The sequence below is a fragment of the Hemicordylus capensis genome, chromosome 3 (genome assembly GCF_027244095.1).
Source record: "Hemicordylus capensis ecotype Gifberg chromosome 3, rHemCap1.1.pri, whole genome shotgun sequence".
Classification (NCBI taxonomy): Eukaryota; Metazoa; Chordata; class Lepidosauria; order Squamata; family Cordylidae; genus Hemicordylus; species Hemicordylus capensis.
This window is the reverse complement of record NC_069659.1, coordinates 194,714,042-194,732,191: the sequence shown is the minus strand read 5'-3', so window position 1 is coordinate 194,732,191 and position 18,150 is coordinate 194,714,042. Positions and strand designations below refer to the sequence as shown.

Here is an 18,150-nt window from a genome sequence, read left to right as displayed (position 1 = left end):
GCTGAGAGAGAAGTGACTGGCCCAGAGTCACCCAGCTAGTTTCATGGCTGAATGGGGATTTGAACTTGGGTCTCCCCGGTCCTAGTCCAGCACTCTAACCACTACACCATGCTGGCTCTCAGTGGCATGCAGAATGTGAGCAGGAGGACGGTGGGCTGTATAGAGTGGTCTTGCCAGCAACTCCTGGATCCTCTCTCCTCTGTTTCCCTCACAAACTCTCTTGCTCACCTTGTGCCTGGCTTCTCTCATGCAGGCACACTGTCTTGCTCTTACCCACCAAGTGGCCACTGGCATCAAGCTCTGCTATGGTCTCTTTCTCTTGGTGTACACCAGCAGCTCCCATATCCTCACAACTCCCCTTCCTCACAAACCCCCTCTCATGCAGGGCCCTCCTGCAGAACCCAGTAGTGCCTTGCTCCTGCATGCTTATTTAACCCCCCTACTCCAATGTGTTGCATGCACGCATACATGCAGACCTTGTAAAGATTGGGCTGCTGTGCTGTTTTCTCATCATGCACTCTCCCCTCCCTCAGTCACTGTTCCGCCCCCCCACAATTCTTCTACACAAGGAGGACTGTACTGCTTTCCCTTCATGCTGCTGCAAGGAGAACTGAGAATTTAAAAAACTGTGAGAATAAAAAGTCAAACGGTTAAAGGGTAAACTGTCACTTGTGCTAGCAAGTAATTTTTGCAAGGCAGGAGATCTGGTCTTGTGGTAGCAACTATGGATTGTCCCCTTTGCTAAACAGGGTCCACTCTGGTTTGCATTTGAACAGGAGACTACATGTGAGCACTGTAAGATATTCCCTTCAGGGGATGGGACAGCTCTGGGAGAGCGTCTGCATGCTTCCAGGCAGAAGGTTCCAAGTTCCTTCCCTGGCATCCCCAAGATAGGGCTGAGAGATTCCTGCCTGTAACCTTGGAGAAGCTGCTGCCAGTCTGTGTAGACCATACTGAGCTAGATGCACCAATGGTCTGACTCAGTATATGGCAGCTTCCTATGTTCCTGAATGCAGATAATGACCAAGGGGGTGAAAGCAGCATTGCATCCTAATCTCAATGGGGTCTGCATGTGGAGGTACAAGGAGGGATCAATAGGCACGCAGGATGAGGCACTCCTGGGCTCTGTGGGTAGATAAGTTGGCTAGCTGGCACCGGGCACACAAGGCAGAGGCCTGTTGAGGCGGGTTGGCTGTACTGTGATTGGATGGTCCTACGTGCAAGAGTTGGTGAGGAAAGGAAGCTGTGAGGATCTGTGAGCTCCAGGTATGTGTGCAGAGATAATGACAGTAGCAGAATCTGCTGCCAGTGATGGTTTGATGAGTCAGAGCAAGGCAGCATGTTGGGGGCTGGACCAGGTGCCCCCACAATTAATTTCTTAGGTGCCATGGCCAGTTGGTGCCTGGCTTAGTCAAGGCCTGGCTTAGTCATGCAGCTCCCTGATTTTCAGAATGGATGTTCCATAGCCATTAGATGACGAATGAAATACGTTGCTAATATGTCTGAACATAAAAATGTCTACAAAAAGGCGGGGATTTTGTTTGTTTATCTGCTTACTACTATTACTACTACTAATTAAATGTTGTGCTTTCAGCTTGTTTCCTTGGCTATACTACTCTAGGACCAGTGTGTAAACAACAGCTTTATATGTTTAACGGTTCTTGCCGGACAGAAGCCCATGCATTATTTCTCTCTCTTTTTAAGGAACAACAAAAGAAAGAAAAGCTAGAAAAGAATAAAGAAACATTACACACTGCAAAGGTAGAACAAACTTCCAGTTATCCTTTCATAGGTTACTCTGAGGTTATCCTTGCATAGGTTGCTCTTCTTATTTGCTCTTGTAGCAGACCACTTAGACTAGTTTTTGTTGTGGTCTGAGTGGAAAGAGCACCTCCCAGTTTAGATTTCTGCCTACTCCAAGGCAGTCGGGACATAAGATAGCTGTGGAATAATGAGCTCAGTTGCTGTAAACTGGTAAAACATGGGTTTTAAGCAGAATACTCTAATGAAAACATTTTAAAATTCAGGTGAAAGAGCTGTATAAAAGCATATTTAATGCAACAGAACAAAAGTAGGAGTTTTCTTTAAAAATGGGTGAGACACTCTTCTTTTTCCCCCCTTTTCTTTTAAAGAAAACAGTCCAAATTTTATTCGATTGGATTAAAATATGTTTTGGAGATAGTCTGTGGCCAAGTTATTTAAAACATTTTCTGAAAGGTTTTATCTGTAAAATGAGAATAATTATTGATAGTAACTTCAAAGATCAGTTTTATATGTACAAACAGGAGTAAGCTAATGATTTTGTGTTGAATGTTTTGCTTAATAGAATGAAAAAGTAGTTGGTGGAAGAAAAGGCAAATTGGGTAAGTCGTCTTAAACTTTGTAAATAGAACTATTTTGCTGTTTTATCTGGCATATTCAGTTTAAACCTGCATAATTTTTTGTTACAGCTGTAAAAAAGAGAGGCAGAGAAGATGGAGCATACAATATTTCTGATGTCATGACAAAAGAGGTAAGGGTGGAAATCCACCAAGTGTTCTCCTGGAGAGCCCCCAATTCTCCATGTGAATGATTCAAACAGAATGTTCAGGACTCCTACACAAAGTGGTTTTTAAAAATTATATTTATATCCTTCCCCTCCAAGCCACTTAGGGCAGAATTCATTTGCATGGTACCCCATTTTATTCTTGCCTCACAGGGTTATTGCAGGTTAGAAATTCTGGCTTACATACTGAGAAACGTTACTCTAAATTGTCCCATTGAAATGAAAAGGAATTGCCTAACTTGTCCTTTTAATTTCATTGGGACTACTTTCATTGGGACTCAGTAGTCCACCAGTACTCTATAATTGGTCCAAAGGGTTATCCAGTGAGCTTCATGGCCAAGTTGGAATTTGATACCAATTTTCCTTTATCCAGGTTTGACAATCCTTTGCAATATGCTGGCTCTCAATGTTCAGGTTAGGTAATATGTTTACAATGCCCATTTAAAGACAGGATGAGTTGAAAGGGGGAACCCACATAATCAAAGACAACAGATCAAGTTCACTAAGTGGCTATTTTAATACAAGCAATTGGTTCCTGAAAACTCTCTCAAGTCACAATATCTTATCCCAGACTCTCTCTTCCCATAGGAAACAATGTTATAAATGGGGGCTTGGTTCCTGAACAAAGGCTGCATGCCCTGTTCCCCACCCCACCCACTGCTGTCAATGCTGGTGGTGTGTCAGTCATGGGTGTGCAGAACTGCAGCCGAGAAGTTGATGGTGGAGAATCAGTTCCTCGCTCTTGCCACCCACTCTTTCCCAGTTCCATCCTAGTACTTTTTCACTTTTCTGTGGAAAGGAAGGGAGGCAACTGAGTAACGCGCCTCCATCTCCTCCTAAACAACAGATAGACAGAAAAGGAAAGAGAGTGGGCAGGAAGCAGCATGTAAGGTGGGAATGAGCCAGGCTGTTACCCTCTTGTCAGTACAGCAGCTGAGCTTGGAGGAGGAGATGAAGCGGGGCGGGGGGGGTTGCTTTTGGGTGGGTGATCAGCCAATCCCTCCACAGTGTCAAATGCAGCAGCAGCTACTGCCAGGACTGCCAATCTCAATGACAATGTGAGACTGTCTCCCACATCTAGCCCACGTACCAGTAGCCATCAAGTGGAGCCACCCCACCTGTGGCAAGTGTTGTAAAGTTGAAACAAGGTGGCAATTTACAAACGTCTTAAGTATTGTTCATCTTAACTAGGATCCTTTTATGTAGAGGACTGCCTGTAGAAAGTGCCAAGATCTGATGCATTTTAGTGGGTGCTCTTTGTGGATATCCTGGTTCTTCCAGTACAGTGATTATGAGTTCGGTGTCTGTGCATCCCGGCAAAGCCTGGGATGCTTCTGGATGCACACTCCACACAGCCTCACCACTGTACAAACAGCAAGCAGTGGTGATGCAGCTCAGAGGGTGAGGCTGGCAGCCACAGCCAGGAGAACAAGGGCCAGTGTCGGGACCGTTGAGGTAAGAGGAGGTGTGGTGGTGCCACCAGCAGCAAAAGGCGATAAACAGCATTCTAAATAAAGTTGTAAACAAGTTTTTTAAAGTGTGCGCCCTTCTGTTCCTGACAATTCTTTAATGTCTTTTTTGTTTAGATTGATGTGGAATTTAATGTTGATAAATATAGCATTGTTAACAATTGGACTCAAGAGAAGAATGGAAAACATATTACAAATCTAACCGGCTTTAGATCTTATTTTATTTTTAGTTTCCTACATGAAAAATTTACCTAAGGAGAACTAGTTGGCTACATGCTTGCTTCCAGGATGTGCTATGCAAGAGCTGTTCCTAATGTTAGTGAGTGGGAAGAGAAACTACTTCACTTTGCGGTAATAGTGAAACTGTCTGTATGGTGAAGGTTACAGAAGGATGACATTTAATGAAAATTGGACAGGTTTTATTGTATATTGGCAATAAAAGGCAGATTCTTCTAGTGGTTTTATCATATATTTGAATTATGATCTGTAGATTTACTGTATGGATTTTTTCCTTTTTCTATATCTGTATTTAGTTTTGCATCTTAATTGCAAATATGTCAACATAGAAGAAATTATTTTAAAAAACAAGGTTGTTAAACTATTTTATTTTTCACTTTCTCTGGTAGGAGATCCTGTCAGCAGCCAAAAAAAGCAAATCTGAAGAAAATCAGGTACATCAGTTGTTTAAATTCTGTTTTGAAATGTTAATTGCCTGAGAAATAACACACACATCTCGGATTACTCTTATCTGGTTTTCTTTGTACATAAATGAGTTTTGCATGACAACCCTTTATTTCTGTTTCCAAAGTTTCCTTTAGCTTTTCTGAAATTTGATTAAAGTCTTTGTTACTTTATAAGCAAAGTTATCTATAAATTACTGGCTGCCGTTCTGACTAACAGTTTTTACATTAGTAGGGGGGGGACACAGGAAGCCCTTGTGCAACTCACCCCAGTCCTCTTGTGCTGTTGCACAAGAGTGCTAATACTTCTGAGCGCTGTCTGCACTCTGGAAGGGGATTTCAAAGACTAACACTTTAAATACTGAATAGATGGGGTGGCGGGATTCCACTATGGACCTGAATTTTGGGACATATTTTATAGGGTTAATTAAAAAAGAGAACATTTGTCCAAAAATAGGTTGTCAAACAAATGAAATCGGCTTCATAGGGATCAACTTCCAAGCTGCTGTGTGTCAGTTATTTCTCAGCTGACAGCAAGTGGTGATGCTTCTCACTTAGTTGCCCTTAGTTGCCCTGTGTCAGCATGTGTGTCCCCCAACACACACTTTTTTTCCACGTATGCCGAGGTCAGGTGTCTTTTTCCCAACTGCAGATATGGAATCTGTGGGAAACGAGGTCCACCTGTACATATATTGGTGCTAGGGATGAGAGGAGTTTTTTTAAATGAAGAAAAGACCTGATATTTAATGTTTGCTTTTACGTGCTTGCACTCCTTGAGCAGCAGCATGTTAATGCTACTGCTTACAAATAGTAGAGTTATTTTACTCAAGCAGCAGTAATATAAAATTCTTATCCATGTAGCAAAATAATTACAGGAGGTCTATGTAATTGTTCGTATGTTTCATGCTACTTGGGTTCAGAATAGTGTTCACTTAGGTTTCCCCCACCGCAAGTAACAATGCACAAAATCCAAACAAGTTCTCCGCTAGTCCAAGGCTCCTTCCCGTCTTTGCACATTTTGAATACCATCTACTGCAGCCACCCATGCATGTTGCAGAGGACTCCTTGACCTTATGGGGTGCCTTTTCCAGCAACCGGAGGCTGCAGTAATGAGGAGCCAGAAGGGAAATTGGCTTTTGCTCACACAATAGTGCAAGCAATGGCCAGATGCTGGCCATTGCCTCGATCGGGTCTTTACCGTCTGCACTAAAGCAACTTACATACATGAGTGTAATTTTAAGTCTTCCAAAGTATGTATTGTAATAAACTTTCTCTAAACTTTCTCCTGTAGAATGAAAGCTCTACTCCAAAACTGTGTGCAGAACTCCAGAATAACAGGGACTCAAATAGCATTATTAAGGACAGGTTGGCACAGACAGTGCGCCACAGTGCTAAACACTTTGTTGACCCAATACGAACATTTAATGGGCAGCCAGTGCCTTTTCAGCAACCGAAGCTTTTCATTGGAGGAATAATGAGATGGTATCAAGTTGAAGGCATGGAATGGCTCAGGGTATGGATTTATTATAAACATTTACATCTTGGCTTGCTATAATAAAATGATCACTGTGTACACTTTTAACTGATAGGATGGTATTGGAGAAGTATAAAAGACAATGGTGTTCTAGTTGGCTAGGCTATTGGTGCTGTCTTCCATAATTAGCAAGTATACATCACACTGATCTCAAACAAGACTGCTTGAGCATTTGAAGCATATGTGTTAACTGTTTCTCCACCACAAAACCCTTAATCTACCCCTCTTCCTGCTGAGGGCAGAGTGTTTTGACTCCCTTCAGATGTATTAGCTAAGGGAATTGAGCAATGATTTTGTCATGATTCATTTTATTTCATTTTATTTTTTAATTTATTTAACATATTTTTATACCACCCAAAACTTACATCTCTGGGTGGTTTACAACACGATAAAACCAACATTAAAACATTAGTTAAAAACAAAAACAAGAAATTTAAAAGACAACAATTTAAAAATTTTTAAAACAATATATTCTAAAACATTAAAAACAATCAAAAAAGTATCAGTTAAAAGCCTGGGTGAACAGATGTGTCTTTAAAGACGTTAAAAAAATTGTCAGAGATGGGGAGGCTCTTATTTCACTAGGGAGCGCATTCCAAAGCCTCGGGGCAGCAACGGAGAAGGCCCGTCCCTGAGTAGCCTCCAGACGAGCTGGTGGCAAAAGCAGACGGACCTCTCCTGATGATCTCAATGGGCGGTGGGGTTCATGATGAAGAAGACGTTCTCTTAAATACCCAGGGCCCAAGCTGTTTAGGGCTTTATAGATTATGACCAGCACCTTGTATTTTGCCCAGAAATGTATCGGCAGCCAGTGTAGCTCCAGGCAGGAGTAATATGGTCTCTCCTAGGTGACCTAGAGACCAGCCTGGCTGCCGCATTCTGAACCAACTGTAGTTTCTGGATTATATACAAGGGCAGCCCCACATAGAGCACATTACAGTAATCCAGTCTGGAGGTTACCAGCAGATGTACCACTGTTTTGAGGTCATCTATCTCAAGAAACGGACACAACTGGTGTATCAGCCGAAGCTGATAGAAGGCACCCCTGGCCACTGCCTCAACCTGGGACACCAGGGAGAGACTTGGATCCAGAAGCACCCCCAAACTGCATACCTGTTCTTTCTGGGGAAGTGTGACTCGATCCAGAACAGGCAGATCAAAATCATCTCCCAAGTTTCGACCCCACACAATGAGTACCTCTGTCTTATCTGGATTCAGTCTCTGATGTCTGAATTGCCAAACTCTGACTTGTGATTAGCCAGCAAACCAGAATTTGAAATAGGCTGCTGACAGTGGTTTTGTGTTAACCATGGCTTGGCATGATGTCTGAATTGACAGACCATAGTTACAGCTGTGTTTCAGTGGCCACTGCAAGGTGAGACTGGAAAACCAGGTAGATAAGCAGCGCTTATGTCTGTGCATTTGGAAGCTCAAATCATGTTTTCTATTCTAAACTATGGTTAATGTAAACCATAGTTCAGCCTGTCTGAATTAAGCCTCTGTAACTAATCATTGTTTCCTCTTAACAGGGATCCCCATATGTTGCTGACTACAACTCCCAGAATCCCCAAGCAAAAGCCATTGCAGCTGGGGGATTCTGGGAGTTGTAGTTAACAACATATGGGAATCCCTGTTAGAGGGAACACTGTAACTAATAGCTGGACTTGGTTTACTGCAATTGGTTTCTCAGGGTATATTTTTCAGGCACAAATCTCTCTTCACAAAGATTCAAATAAAATGTGGGTTGTTACCCATGTCACATGACTGGTTGAACTATGTATGGTACTATGTGGCAGCATCCAAACTATCTGGTCATGTCTAAGCACCTGTGAAATCAATGAGACAAGTTAGTCATAACTGACGTCTTGATTTCAGAGTTGCTTAGTGATGTCTGGCTAGTTTGGATGCTGCCCATTTGTTTTCCTTTTAAATACCCACATTTATTGTACCACTTTTTAATAGTTAAGCTATTCTGGTATTGCATTACAAGTAACTTTTTAAGAAAGCATACTTCACTGTTATTTACTGTGAAAAGGTATTAGGAATTGGATTAGATGTTAGAATTCAAATTTCAGTTTTCAATTGGTACCTATTAAGCATTTCCCCCCTATTTGTATACAGATGCTCTGGGAGAATGGCATCAATGGCATCTTGGCTGATGAAATGGGGTTAGGAAAGACAGTCCAGTGTATTGCAACAATTGCCTTGATGGTAGAGAGAGGAGTCACTGGGCCATTCCTGGTGTGTGGACCCCTATCTACACTTCCTAACTGGATAGCAGAATTCAGAAGATTTACTCCTGAGGTAAAGTGTCTTTATTTTTTTAAAAACGTAGAACAAACGTTTCTTGGATAGATGAGATCTGATGGCTTCCTATCTACTTCAGGAGGTAGGACTTTCAGGGTCTTCTGCCACCTCTGTTGGGAAGAGGAGCTATCTTTGTTCTCATATTGCCTCCACTGAGTTAATGGGGCTCTTGCTGCAGTCTCAAAGCAAAAGTATTCTGAGATGCTTTCTTTCCCCCACTCAAACTTTTAATAATCTATATATATAATTCTCTAAGGCATACCCATGGCTAGTCCCGTGCATGGCAGCTTTCGCGAGAGTTTGCAAGCAGAAGCACCTGATTGGGCAGTGGGGATTCCATATGCAGATAGGAGGGAGGAGCCTGTGATGGTAAAGATCAGTTGGAATGCAACTGTTACTGGTCCGAAGATGTTCTTGATTGTAGAGGGGAGTGTGTGTGTGTGTAAATAATTAAAGGGTAGTGGGCGGGGGGTCGTGCGGGAGAAAAGAGCCCCTTCAGGAGAAGGAGGCTGCTGTTGTGTGAATTAGATGAGGAAACAATATCTGTTAACTCAGGAAGTGGGGGAGAGAGAGAAAAGAAGGGAGGGGAAGAAATACAGAGGGGGGGAGCGAGGGGGGGAGAGAGAGAAAGAAGGGGGAGATATGGGCTCAAGCCTATCAGCGGCCTGAGGGGAATGAGCGGCCATGGTGGCAGCAGCAGCAGCATGGAAGGGCCCAGTCAACCACTGCTACTGTTTGGGGCTATTGAGGCCATTGGCAGAGCGAGGCGTGCAGGCAAGGGCCTAGGCCTGTCAGTGGCCTGAGGGGAATGAGAGGCCATGGTGGCAGCAAGGGAGGGCCTGGTCAACCTCTACTGCTCCTGTGGGGAGGAGCACGAGCGGGGCTCAGGTGAGGTTGGGCAGGTCTTGGGGGATGGGGGCTGCAGCTTGGCCAATAGGCACCACCCAAGAGGGGTGAGGGGGATGGAAGTAACTGGATGGCAGAGCAGGAGTGCAGCTCAGATGGGGGTGGAGAGATCTCTGAGGTGAGGGGGGGCTGTGGCAGGGGGTGAGGGGAGCAGTCTAGTACTCGCGCACAGATGCTGTGCTCAGGTTAAGCTAGTAGTTAAAGTGTCTTATCTCAGCATGTATATGCTGCTTTTATTCACCTCATCATTCCTTACACAACTTGTAGCCAAAAACCCAAAGTTAAAGATCAGTTTAAGAAAAAATAAAATCAATTACTTGAAAAGGACTTGCATGCTTAATCTCCCCACAATCCATAGCATAGCTATTTGGAGCATGTAGATCAGACATCCCCAAACTGCGGCCCTCCAGATGTTACTGAACTACAACTCCCAGCATCCCTAGACACAATTTTTTTGTGGCTGGGTATGCTGGAAGTTGTAGTTCAGCAACATCTGGAGGGCCACAGTTTGGGGATGCCTGATGTAGATGTAATGCTCCAAGTAAACAATTTATTTTCTTGCTGGAGTACCCATAGCAACTGATAGGCTTTCTGTTTGGGGTCTGCATATGATACAGGGGGCAGTGTTCCCTCTAAGGCGTGCGCATGCACTCACATGTTTTTTGATGTCCACTTGATTAGTTTTAGATCCTGCTTAAATTGACTCAGGATGGCCCCACTATGAATACACATGCGCACGCACACTGCCTTGGTACTGCCACCCAGAACAAAATTCATTCTGCACATAGATGAACAAAATTAGAGAGAACACAGACAGGGGACCTTGATGAAATCATCGCTTGTACTTACTCAAATATGCCAGTGCACACTTGGGCAGGGGGGCACAGACATTTCCAAGAAAGCCTTTGCAAAAGTCGATGCTGGGGAAGAATAAGGTACAAAGTGAACCTTTTCACTCTTTTCTTCTCCATTCAAGGCAAGCTGGTAACTGAATATTGCAGAAGGTGTGCCAAAGGGCACCTGGACAAAGAGCCTTGCTTGAAATGTTAGTCTTGGAATATGGTGCATTCTTTATAGTAGAGTGAAAGAGTAGGTGTCAGTATCCTGTTTTAAAAATAGATCAGGCCAAGGATATGGTTGAAGTGCTTAATAAAGCTGTAACATTTAGTCCATTGATCAGTTAATTGGTTAAAAGCCTTGATTGACTGGTGTCTCTTACTAAGGTTTCTATTTGGGGCAACATGCTTTTTAAAATATGCTAATTATCTTTAAATAGTTATTAAAAGCTGCAGGTGGCAGGTGCCATCTTAGAAGCATTTTATCTGCCTCTCTCAGGAAGGAATCTCTCTTCTAAAATAGCACTTGCTATGATGCATGCATCATCTAAAAACATGACCATGGTTCTGCATTAGTTCTGCATAGGCTTTGTGCTACATTCAAAATTATTTTTTAAAACATTTTAGATTCCTATAATGCTGTACCATGGAACCCAGCAAGAGCGGCGTTCGTTGGTTCATAAAATTCGGAGGAGAGAAGGTTCGCTGAATGTCCACCCTGTGGTCATTACCTCTTTTGAAATAGCCATGAGAGATAGGAATTCACTTCAGGTGTGTAAGCAATGTTTCATCAGTATGGGCATGTGTGCTTCCTAATAGGATACAAATATTTTGTCTTAAAATAGATCTCCTTTTGCTTTAATGAAATCGGATTTCTGATTTGGGAATTATAACTTCTAGCATTAAATCTGTTGGTTGACAGTACTACAAAAGATGAACAGGATACAACTTCATTAAAAAGCCCTTTTTGGCTTAAAATCTCTTTGAAACAATAGGCATCTCTAGAGATTTGCAACTGTCACACTTATACCAGCAACTTTATAAGTAATAATAATATGAACTGTGGGTTATATCCTAAGAGTACAATTGTTGATTTTCTCCTGAGTTGTACATTTGGAAGGATATGAATGCAAGCAACTTCCCTGTCTCCTGCAAAAGCCACTCCTTGGAGTCATGGGGTCCTCCAGAACAGGGTGGAATGGCACCTGGGGCCCACAGGGGAAGGAGGAAAATGAAAATTGAGCAGAGGCTGTCATGTGTATAAGGCCTGAAAAGTCATCAAAGGCCCATCTGCAGACCCTCTTCTCTCCCTGCTCCCCAGGCTAACAGAACAGGTCGGATGGTCAACTATTAAAATCTATGTACCATTCCTCTCTAGGGTCAGGACAGTTGTTCATATTGTCTCTGCTGGAGGGTGGGAAGGAGAAGAGGTGGCAGTTTCATCTATGTGGTTGTACATGTGCAAAGCGAGTGCATACTAAAAGTGGAGAGGTATTGAACAACAATGGTAAAAAACAGCAGATAGGATGGGGGGGAAGACATTTTATCACTTTGCAAGAATTCATCCATCCTTACTCCATATTTTTATTTGGCAAGCATCTTGTTAGTCACCATTTCAAATGCAAGAAATGGAATGGTGGTATACTGTTTTGTCTGCCTGTGTGTGTGTTAAAGAAAGCAGAGGAGGTCTCCTCTGTGGCAACCTGCATTCAATGGGGAAGCATCTTTAGCTCTTATTGTACTGGAACTTGTTACAAGTTCAGTTTTGCATCAATTGAACAGACATTTGGTAGAAATGAAGGCTATATGTTTTGACAGCTTCCTGTGGGTTTTGTTTTCTGGGGGAAAAATCAAATATTCCTTTTATCTAGAACTTCTATTGGAAGTACTTGATAGTGGATGAAGGACACAGGATTAAGAATATGAATTGTCGTCTTATCCGTGAATTAAAAAGGTTCAGCACTGACAATAAACTTCTGCTAACTGGAACTCCCTTGCAAAACAATCTTTCTGAGCTTTGGTCTCTACTTAATTTCCTGCTGCCTGATGTGTTTGATGACTTAAAAAGGTAGGTAGCAGTCTTGTAGTATTTTGTACTAGAGTCCTACAACTTAAATATGTTACAATTAATGTCCATACTGTGATTAATACTTGCATGTGAAAGCTGATGGTCTCAAACTTCATGATTGTCTAAAAATAAACACACTCTCTTCAGTTGATGGGGTGTGTGTGTGGTATTTTATCTATTTAGATCAGATTATCTTGCCTTTAGGGGATAAGTTTGGAGGGTCCTCCAACTCCCAGAGTCTTTTAACCAGAATAATTTGAATCTTGGAGATGACTACCTTTCCTGTGTTCTACCTCTATTCTTATATATATGTTGCAGAATAGTGCTTTTCTCAGCACATAATTGAGTATATACATCTCATCCATTCTCTTATTTTGTTTTTCCTCTTGTGATTTATTTTCCTAGCTTTGAGTCCTGGTTTGACATTGCCAGTATCTCTGAAATTGCCGAAGATATTGTTGCTAAAGAAAGAGAGCAGAACATCTTGCACATGCTGCATCAGGTATCGGTTTCAATTACTTAAGATATATTAGTGACCTTTGTCCTTAACAATATTTTACTACACTAAACTCTGAATATGCATAAAGGCATGCACATGTCCACTCGTGACGCATAACTTGCACCACTACACACAATCACTGCCCGCACACAGCCCCTTATGAAAAGAGCATTTGCTCAGAATATGAGATGGCACATCTGTTAAATCACTTTTGCATTTACATTAGAACAGCCCTGCTGGATCAGGCCCAAGGCCCATCTAGTCCAGCATCCTGTTTCACACAGGGGCCCACCAGATGCCACTGGAAACCTACAGGCAGGAGTTGAGGGCATGCCCTTTCTCCTGCTGTTATTCTCCTGCAACTGGTACTCAGAAGCATCCTGCCTTTGAGGCTGGAAGTGGCCTATAGACCTCTCGTCCATGAAGTTATCCAAACCCCTCTTAAAGCCATCCAGGTTGTTGGCTGTCAGAGAATTCCACAAGTTGATTATGCATTGTGTGAAAAAGTACTTCCGTTTGTTGGTCCTGGATTTCCTGGCAATCGATTTCATGGGATGACCCCTGGTTCTAGTGTTATGTGAGAAGGAGAAGAATTTCTCTCGATCCACTTTCTCCGCTCCATGCATGATTTTATAGATCTCTATCATGTCTCCCCACAGTCGTCGTCTTTCTAAACTAAAAGGCCCCAGGTATTGTAGCCTTTCCCTAGGCCCCTGATCATCTTGGTTGCCCCCTTCTGCACCTTTTCCAGTTCTACAATGTCCTTTTTTAGATGTGGTGACCAGAATTGTACGCAGTACTCCAGGTGTGGCTGCACCATAGTTTTGTATAAGGGCATTATAATAGCAGTTTTATTTTCAATTCCCTTCCTAATGATCTCTAGCATGGAATTGGCCTTTTCCACAGCTGCTGCACATTGAGTCAACACTTTCAATGAGCTGTCCACCTGATCAGTCACTGACAGCTCAGATCCCATCAGCATATACTTGAACTTGGGGGTTTTCATCCCAGTGTACATTACTTTACACTTGCCAACACTAAACCACATTTGCCACTTTGTCGCCCACTCACCCAGTTTGGAGAGATCCTTTTGTGAGGAGCTCCTCACAATCAGATTTGGATTTTGCTACCCAAAAGAGTTTGTTATCATCTGCAAATCTGGCCACCTCGCTGCTTACCCCTACTTCTAGATCATTTATGAATAAATTTAAAAGCAGCGGTCCCACTACAGATCCCTGGGGGACCCCACTTCTTACTTTCCTCCATTGTGAAAACTCTCCATTTATACCTACCCTCTGTTTCCTGTCTTTCAACCAGTTAGCAATCCACATATGTACTTGTCCCCTTATCCCATGACTGCTAAGTTTCCTCAGGAGTCTTTGATGAGGAACTTTGTTGAAAGCTTTTTGGAAGTCCAGGTATACTATCTCAACTGGATCACTGGTTGACACTCTCAAAGGTTGGTGAGGCAAGATTTCCCTTTGCAGAAGCCATGCTGGTTCCCTCCCAGCAGGGCCTGTTCTTCTATGTGCTTTACAATTTTAGTAGCAGATAGGGATGTGCACGGTCCGGAGAAGTCCGGGCGGCACCGAAGGGGGGCCTTGTTTTTAGGGCGGGGAGGGCTTGCTTAGCCCTCCCGCCTCCTTGCCCCCGCCAGCGCCCGTATTGAACAGTATAGGGGTGCTGGAAACCAGCCGCCCCGCCGCCGCCGCGGCGAAATAACCCCTAAAACCAGCCAGCCCTCCCTCCCTCCCAGCTAGCTGCCCGCCCACCCACTCACCCGGTCGCTGGATTAAAAAGCGAGAGGAGCTCTGGCACAGAGCTCCTCTCGCTTGGAAGGCCTCCAGCAGAATGGTGGCTTGCGCCCGCAAACCACGCCGTTCTCCGGAGGCCCGGTCTACCCACCGGGAAAGGGCCGGGTAGACCGGGCCTCCGATCGCTGGGTAGACCGGGCCTCCGGCGATCGGAGGCCCGGTCTACCCAGCGATCGGAGGCCCGGTCTACCCGGCCCTCTCCCGGCGGGTAGACCGGGCCTCCGGAGAACGGTGTGGTTTGCGGCGCGTGCATGCGCGCGCAAGCCACCATTCTGCTGGAGGCCTTCCAAGCGAGAGGAGCTCTGTGCCGGAGCTCCTCTCGCTTTTTAATCCAGCGACCTGGTGAGCGACTGGGTGAGTGGGTGGGCGGGCGGGCGGGCAGCTAGCTGGGAGGGAGGGAGGGCTGGCTGGTTTTAGGGGTTATTTCGCCGCAGCGGCGGGGGGGGGCGGCTGGTTTCCAGCGCCCCTATACTGTTCAATACGGGCGCTGGCGGGGGCAAGGAGGCGGGAGGGCTAAGCAAGCCCTCCCCGCCCTTAAAGACATACCCCCCGCCCGGACCCGAACCAGGCAGGGCCGGACCGGTCCGGCAGTTCGGCCATTCTTTGGAATGGCTGCCGGACCGGTTCGGGCACACCATTAGTAGCAGACCTGGCACATAGCATCTGTGCACCTAGTTTGTCGCCGCGCTTTCCTCCTCTCAGCTTTCCCTAACTGCCCACTGGCCGTGCTTTCCTTCCTCTGCCCGGCTGGGCTCTCTCCCCGCCGCCCTCCCCCTTCTTCCCCAGTCTGTTCCTTGTCGTTCTGTCCTCAGCACGGTCCCCGCCCTCCGCCACCAGCAGCTTCCCCTCCCCACCCCCCGGCAGTGCTTTCTCTCCCCGCCTGGCACCCTCCCTTCCTCCTCACCATTTTCGCCACCTGCTCGCCTGTCATTGGCTGCTCGCAATGGTGCTTCCTCTTCCTCAGGCTCCCCTCTCCCCCCCCCCTGCATTTTCACCCGCCTGCTGGCCTCCTGTGCCAGGGCCCGCTACCGCCACAACCTCCTCACCCCGCCGGCTGCCTCTCACATCACTCTCGTGAGATGTTGCCACACATCTGGTCCAACACATGCCACGCATCCGGCACAACATCTTAGAGAATTAATTATATAGATCCTTGAGGATGCTTTCGATCAAAGAACTCATTTAGCTTCTTAGCAGCCTCCATATCCTCCTTAATAATCCCTTTTACTCCCTTATTGTCTAACAGTCCAACCACCTCCCTGGCAGGTTTCCTAATTCTGATGTATCGAAAGAAGTTTTTGTTATTCCTCTTGATGCTTTTAGCTAAATATTCCTCAAACTCTCTTTTTGCCTCCCTTATTGTGACCTTGCATTGCTTTTGCCAGAGTTTGTGTTCCTTTCTGTTCTCTTCTTCCCTTTTATGGCTTCCTTGACTTTACCTGTTAGCCATGCTGGCATCCTCCTGGATTTAGTGGTACCTTTCCTCCTTTTGGGTATACACTAACTGGGCTTCTAGTATTGTGGTTCTGAGTAAACTCCATGCATTCTGGAGCGAAGTGACTCTCCTGATTTTCCCTTTCAGCTTTCTTTTCACCGTACTCATTTTGGAGAAGTTTCCTCTTCTGAAATCGAAAGTCTCTGTGTTAGACTTCCCTGGTGATTCTCTCCCCGCATGTATGCTGAATATGATGGCACTATGGCCACTGTTTCCTAAAGGGTCGATGACACTGACATCCTGCACCAGCTCCTGAGTGCCACTTAGGATTAAGTCCAAGGTCGCCTTCTCTCTGGTTGGGTCCAAGACCAGCTGTTCTAGGGCACAGTCATTCAGTGTATCTAGAAATTTGACCTCTGTCATTATCTGACCGTTATTTTACCCATTCTATGTGTAATTGAAGTCACCCATTATTTCAGCCTTGCCTCTTCTTGACACCTCCCTGATTTCCTCCTGCAACTCCTAGTCACTGTCACTGTCGCTGTTTTGATCTGGAAGGCGATAGCATGTTCCCTTTCAGGCCTTGTATTGCCATTCACAGGCTTTCTGTGGAGGACTTCAGTCCACCTAAGTTTTCTATCTTGTTAGATTCTATGCCTTCTTTAACATATAGTGCTACTCCACCTCCAAGGCACCCTCCCTGTGAGGTCTATATAGAGGTCTATATCCAGGGATAACAGTGTCCCTCACTGTTCCACCATGTTTCTGTTATGCCCACTATATCTGTTAGCAACCAAGCACTCCAGCTCATCCATCTTGGTTCGGAGGCTTCTGGCATTGGCATATAAGCACCTGTACACTGAATCGCTCACCTGGTGTATGCTATCTTTCTTTGGACTCTTTGACCAGCCGACACAGCCTTCTGTCTGCTCTTTATGTGGTTCTGCTCTGTCCCCTTCTGTTTTATATGAATACTTTGCACCCTCACACTTTAAAGGATGGCGCTTGCTGAACCAGATACTGCCAGCTCCTGTCAGCTATTCCACAGGCGTCTTTTTAAAAGCTGCTCTGCAACCTTGTTGATTTTAAGTGCCAGCAGTCTAGTTCCATCTTGGTTCAAGTGTAGCCTGTCCCTTTTGTACAGGCTTTACTTTCCCCAAAATGTATCCCTGTGCCTAACAAATCTAAACCCCTCCTCCGGGCACCAACATCTCATCTATGCATTGAAACCCCTCAGCTCTGTCTGTATCACTGTACCTGTACATGGAACAGGTAGCATTTCTGAGAATGCTACCCTGGGGGTCCTGGACTTCAATACGCTATCTATCAGCCTAAATTTGGCTTCCAGGACCTCCCGACTACATTTCCCCACATTGTTGGTGCCGATGTGCACCACAACAGCTGTCTCCTCCCCAGTACTGCCAAAGAGCCTATCTAGACACTCTGTGATGTCCTGATGATTTAGTGGTTGAATATTTGTTGTTAGTCCACAATGGTTGCCTTGGGCCATTTGAACATGAGTAATGCTGTAGAAGCAGAGGTGTTTGCGTCTAAAGATGCAGGGGCAGTCCTTTCATGTGGCAAGGTGAGGTGGCTGCTTCAGGTAGTGGGTTATTAGGGCACCAGCAGGATGCCAAGAGGCTTTCTCCACCCCCATCAAAGCAATTCCTTGAGACTTCTCCTTGCAGGCTTTGTAAGAAGTGCCTCTCCTTTCAAAGCTTGCAAGAAAAGAGGAGGCTGCTGGCCATCTTCCTGGTTGTTTACAAGGGTCGATTTTGAAAGGGGGTTGGCCCATGACCAGACTCACGGGGCAAGGTAGGATTTGGCACATCATCTAAGGTGCTGCAATACCATGGGTCACCCCTGCAAAGATGGAGAAAGGTTTATGAAGGTAAACTTAGGTCATAACCTAGCTTTGAGTTGCCTTCACTGTTCCCTCTAAGGCATGTGTGTGCACTCACACATTTTCTAATGTCCACTCAATTAATTTTAGATCCTGCTCAGGTTGAATCAGGAAGGCTCCACTCTGAATGCATGTGCGCACATGTGCACACACG

The 18,150-nt window shown here is 45.0% G+C and overlaps 1 protein-coding gene across 2 annotated transcripts in view; it reads left to right on the top strand.

Moving 5' to 3' along the window:
• HELLS (helicase, lymphoid specific) overlaps positions 1–18,150 on the top strand; it is a 49,954-nt gene that overhangs the window by 18,625 nt on the left and 13,179 nt on the right. For both annotated transcript variants that reach the window (XM_053312135.1, XM_053312134.1), the window contains exons 4-12: positions 1,705–1,761; positions 2,327–2,363; positions 2,451–2,512; positions 4,641–4,685; positions 5,986–6,207; positions 8,350–8,532; positions 10,905–11,048; positions 12,149–12,345; positions 12,751–12,847. In XM_053312135.1, the coding sequence (XP_053168110.1) occupies positions 1,705–1,761; positions 2,327–2,363; positions 2,451–2,512; positions 4,641–4,685; positions 5,986–6,207; positions 8,350–8,532; positions 10,905–11,048; positions 12,149–12,345; positions 12,751–12,847 (1,044 nt within the window). The remainder of the gene's footprint in view (positions 1–1,704; positions 1,762–2,326; positions 2,364–2,450; positions 2,513–4,640; positions 4,686–5,985; positions 6,208–8,349; positions 8,533–10,904; positions 11,049–12,148; positions 12,346–12,750; positions 12,848–18,150) is intronic.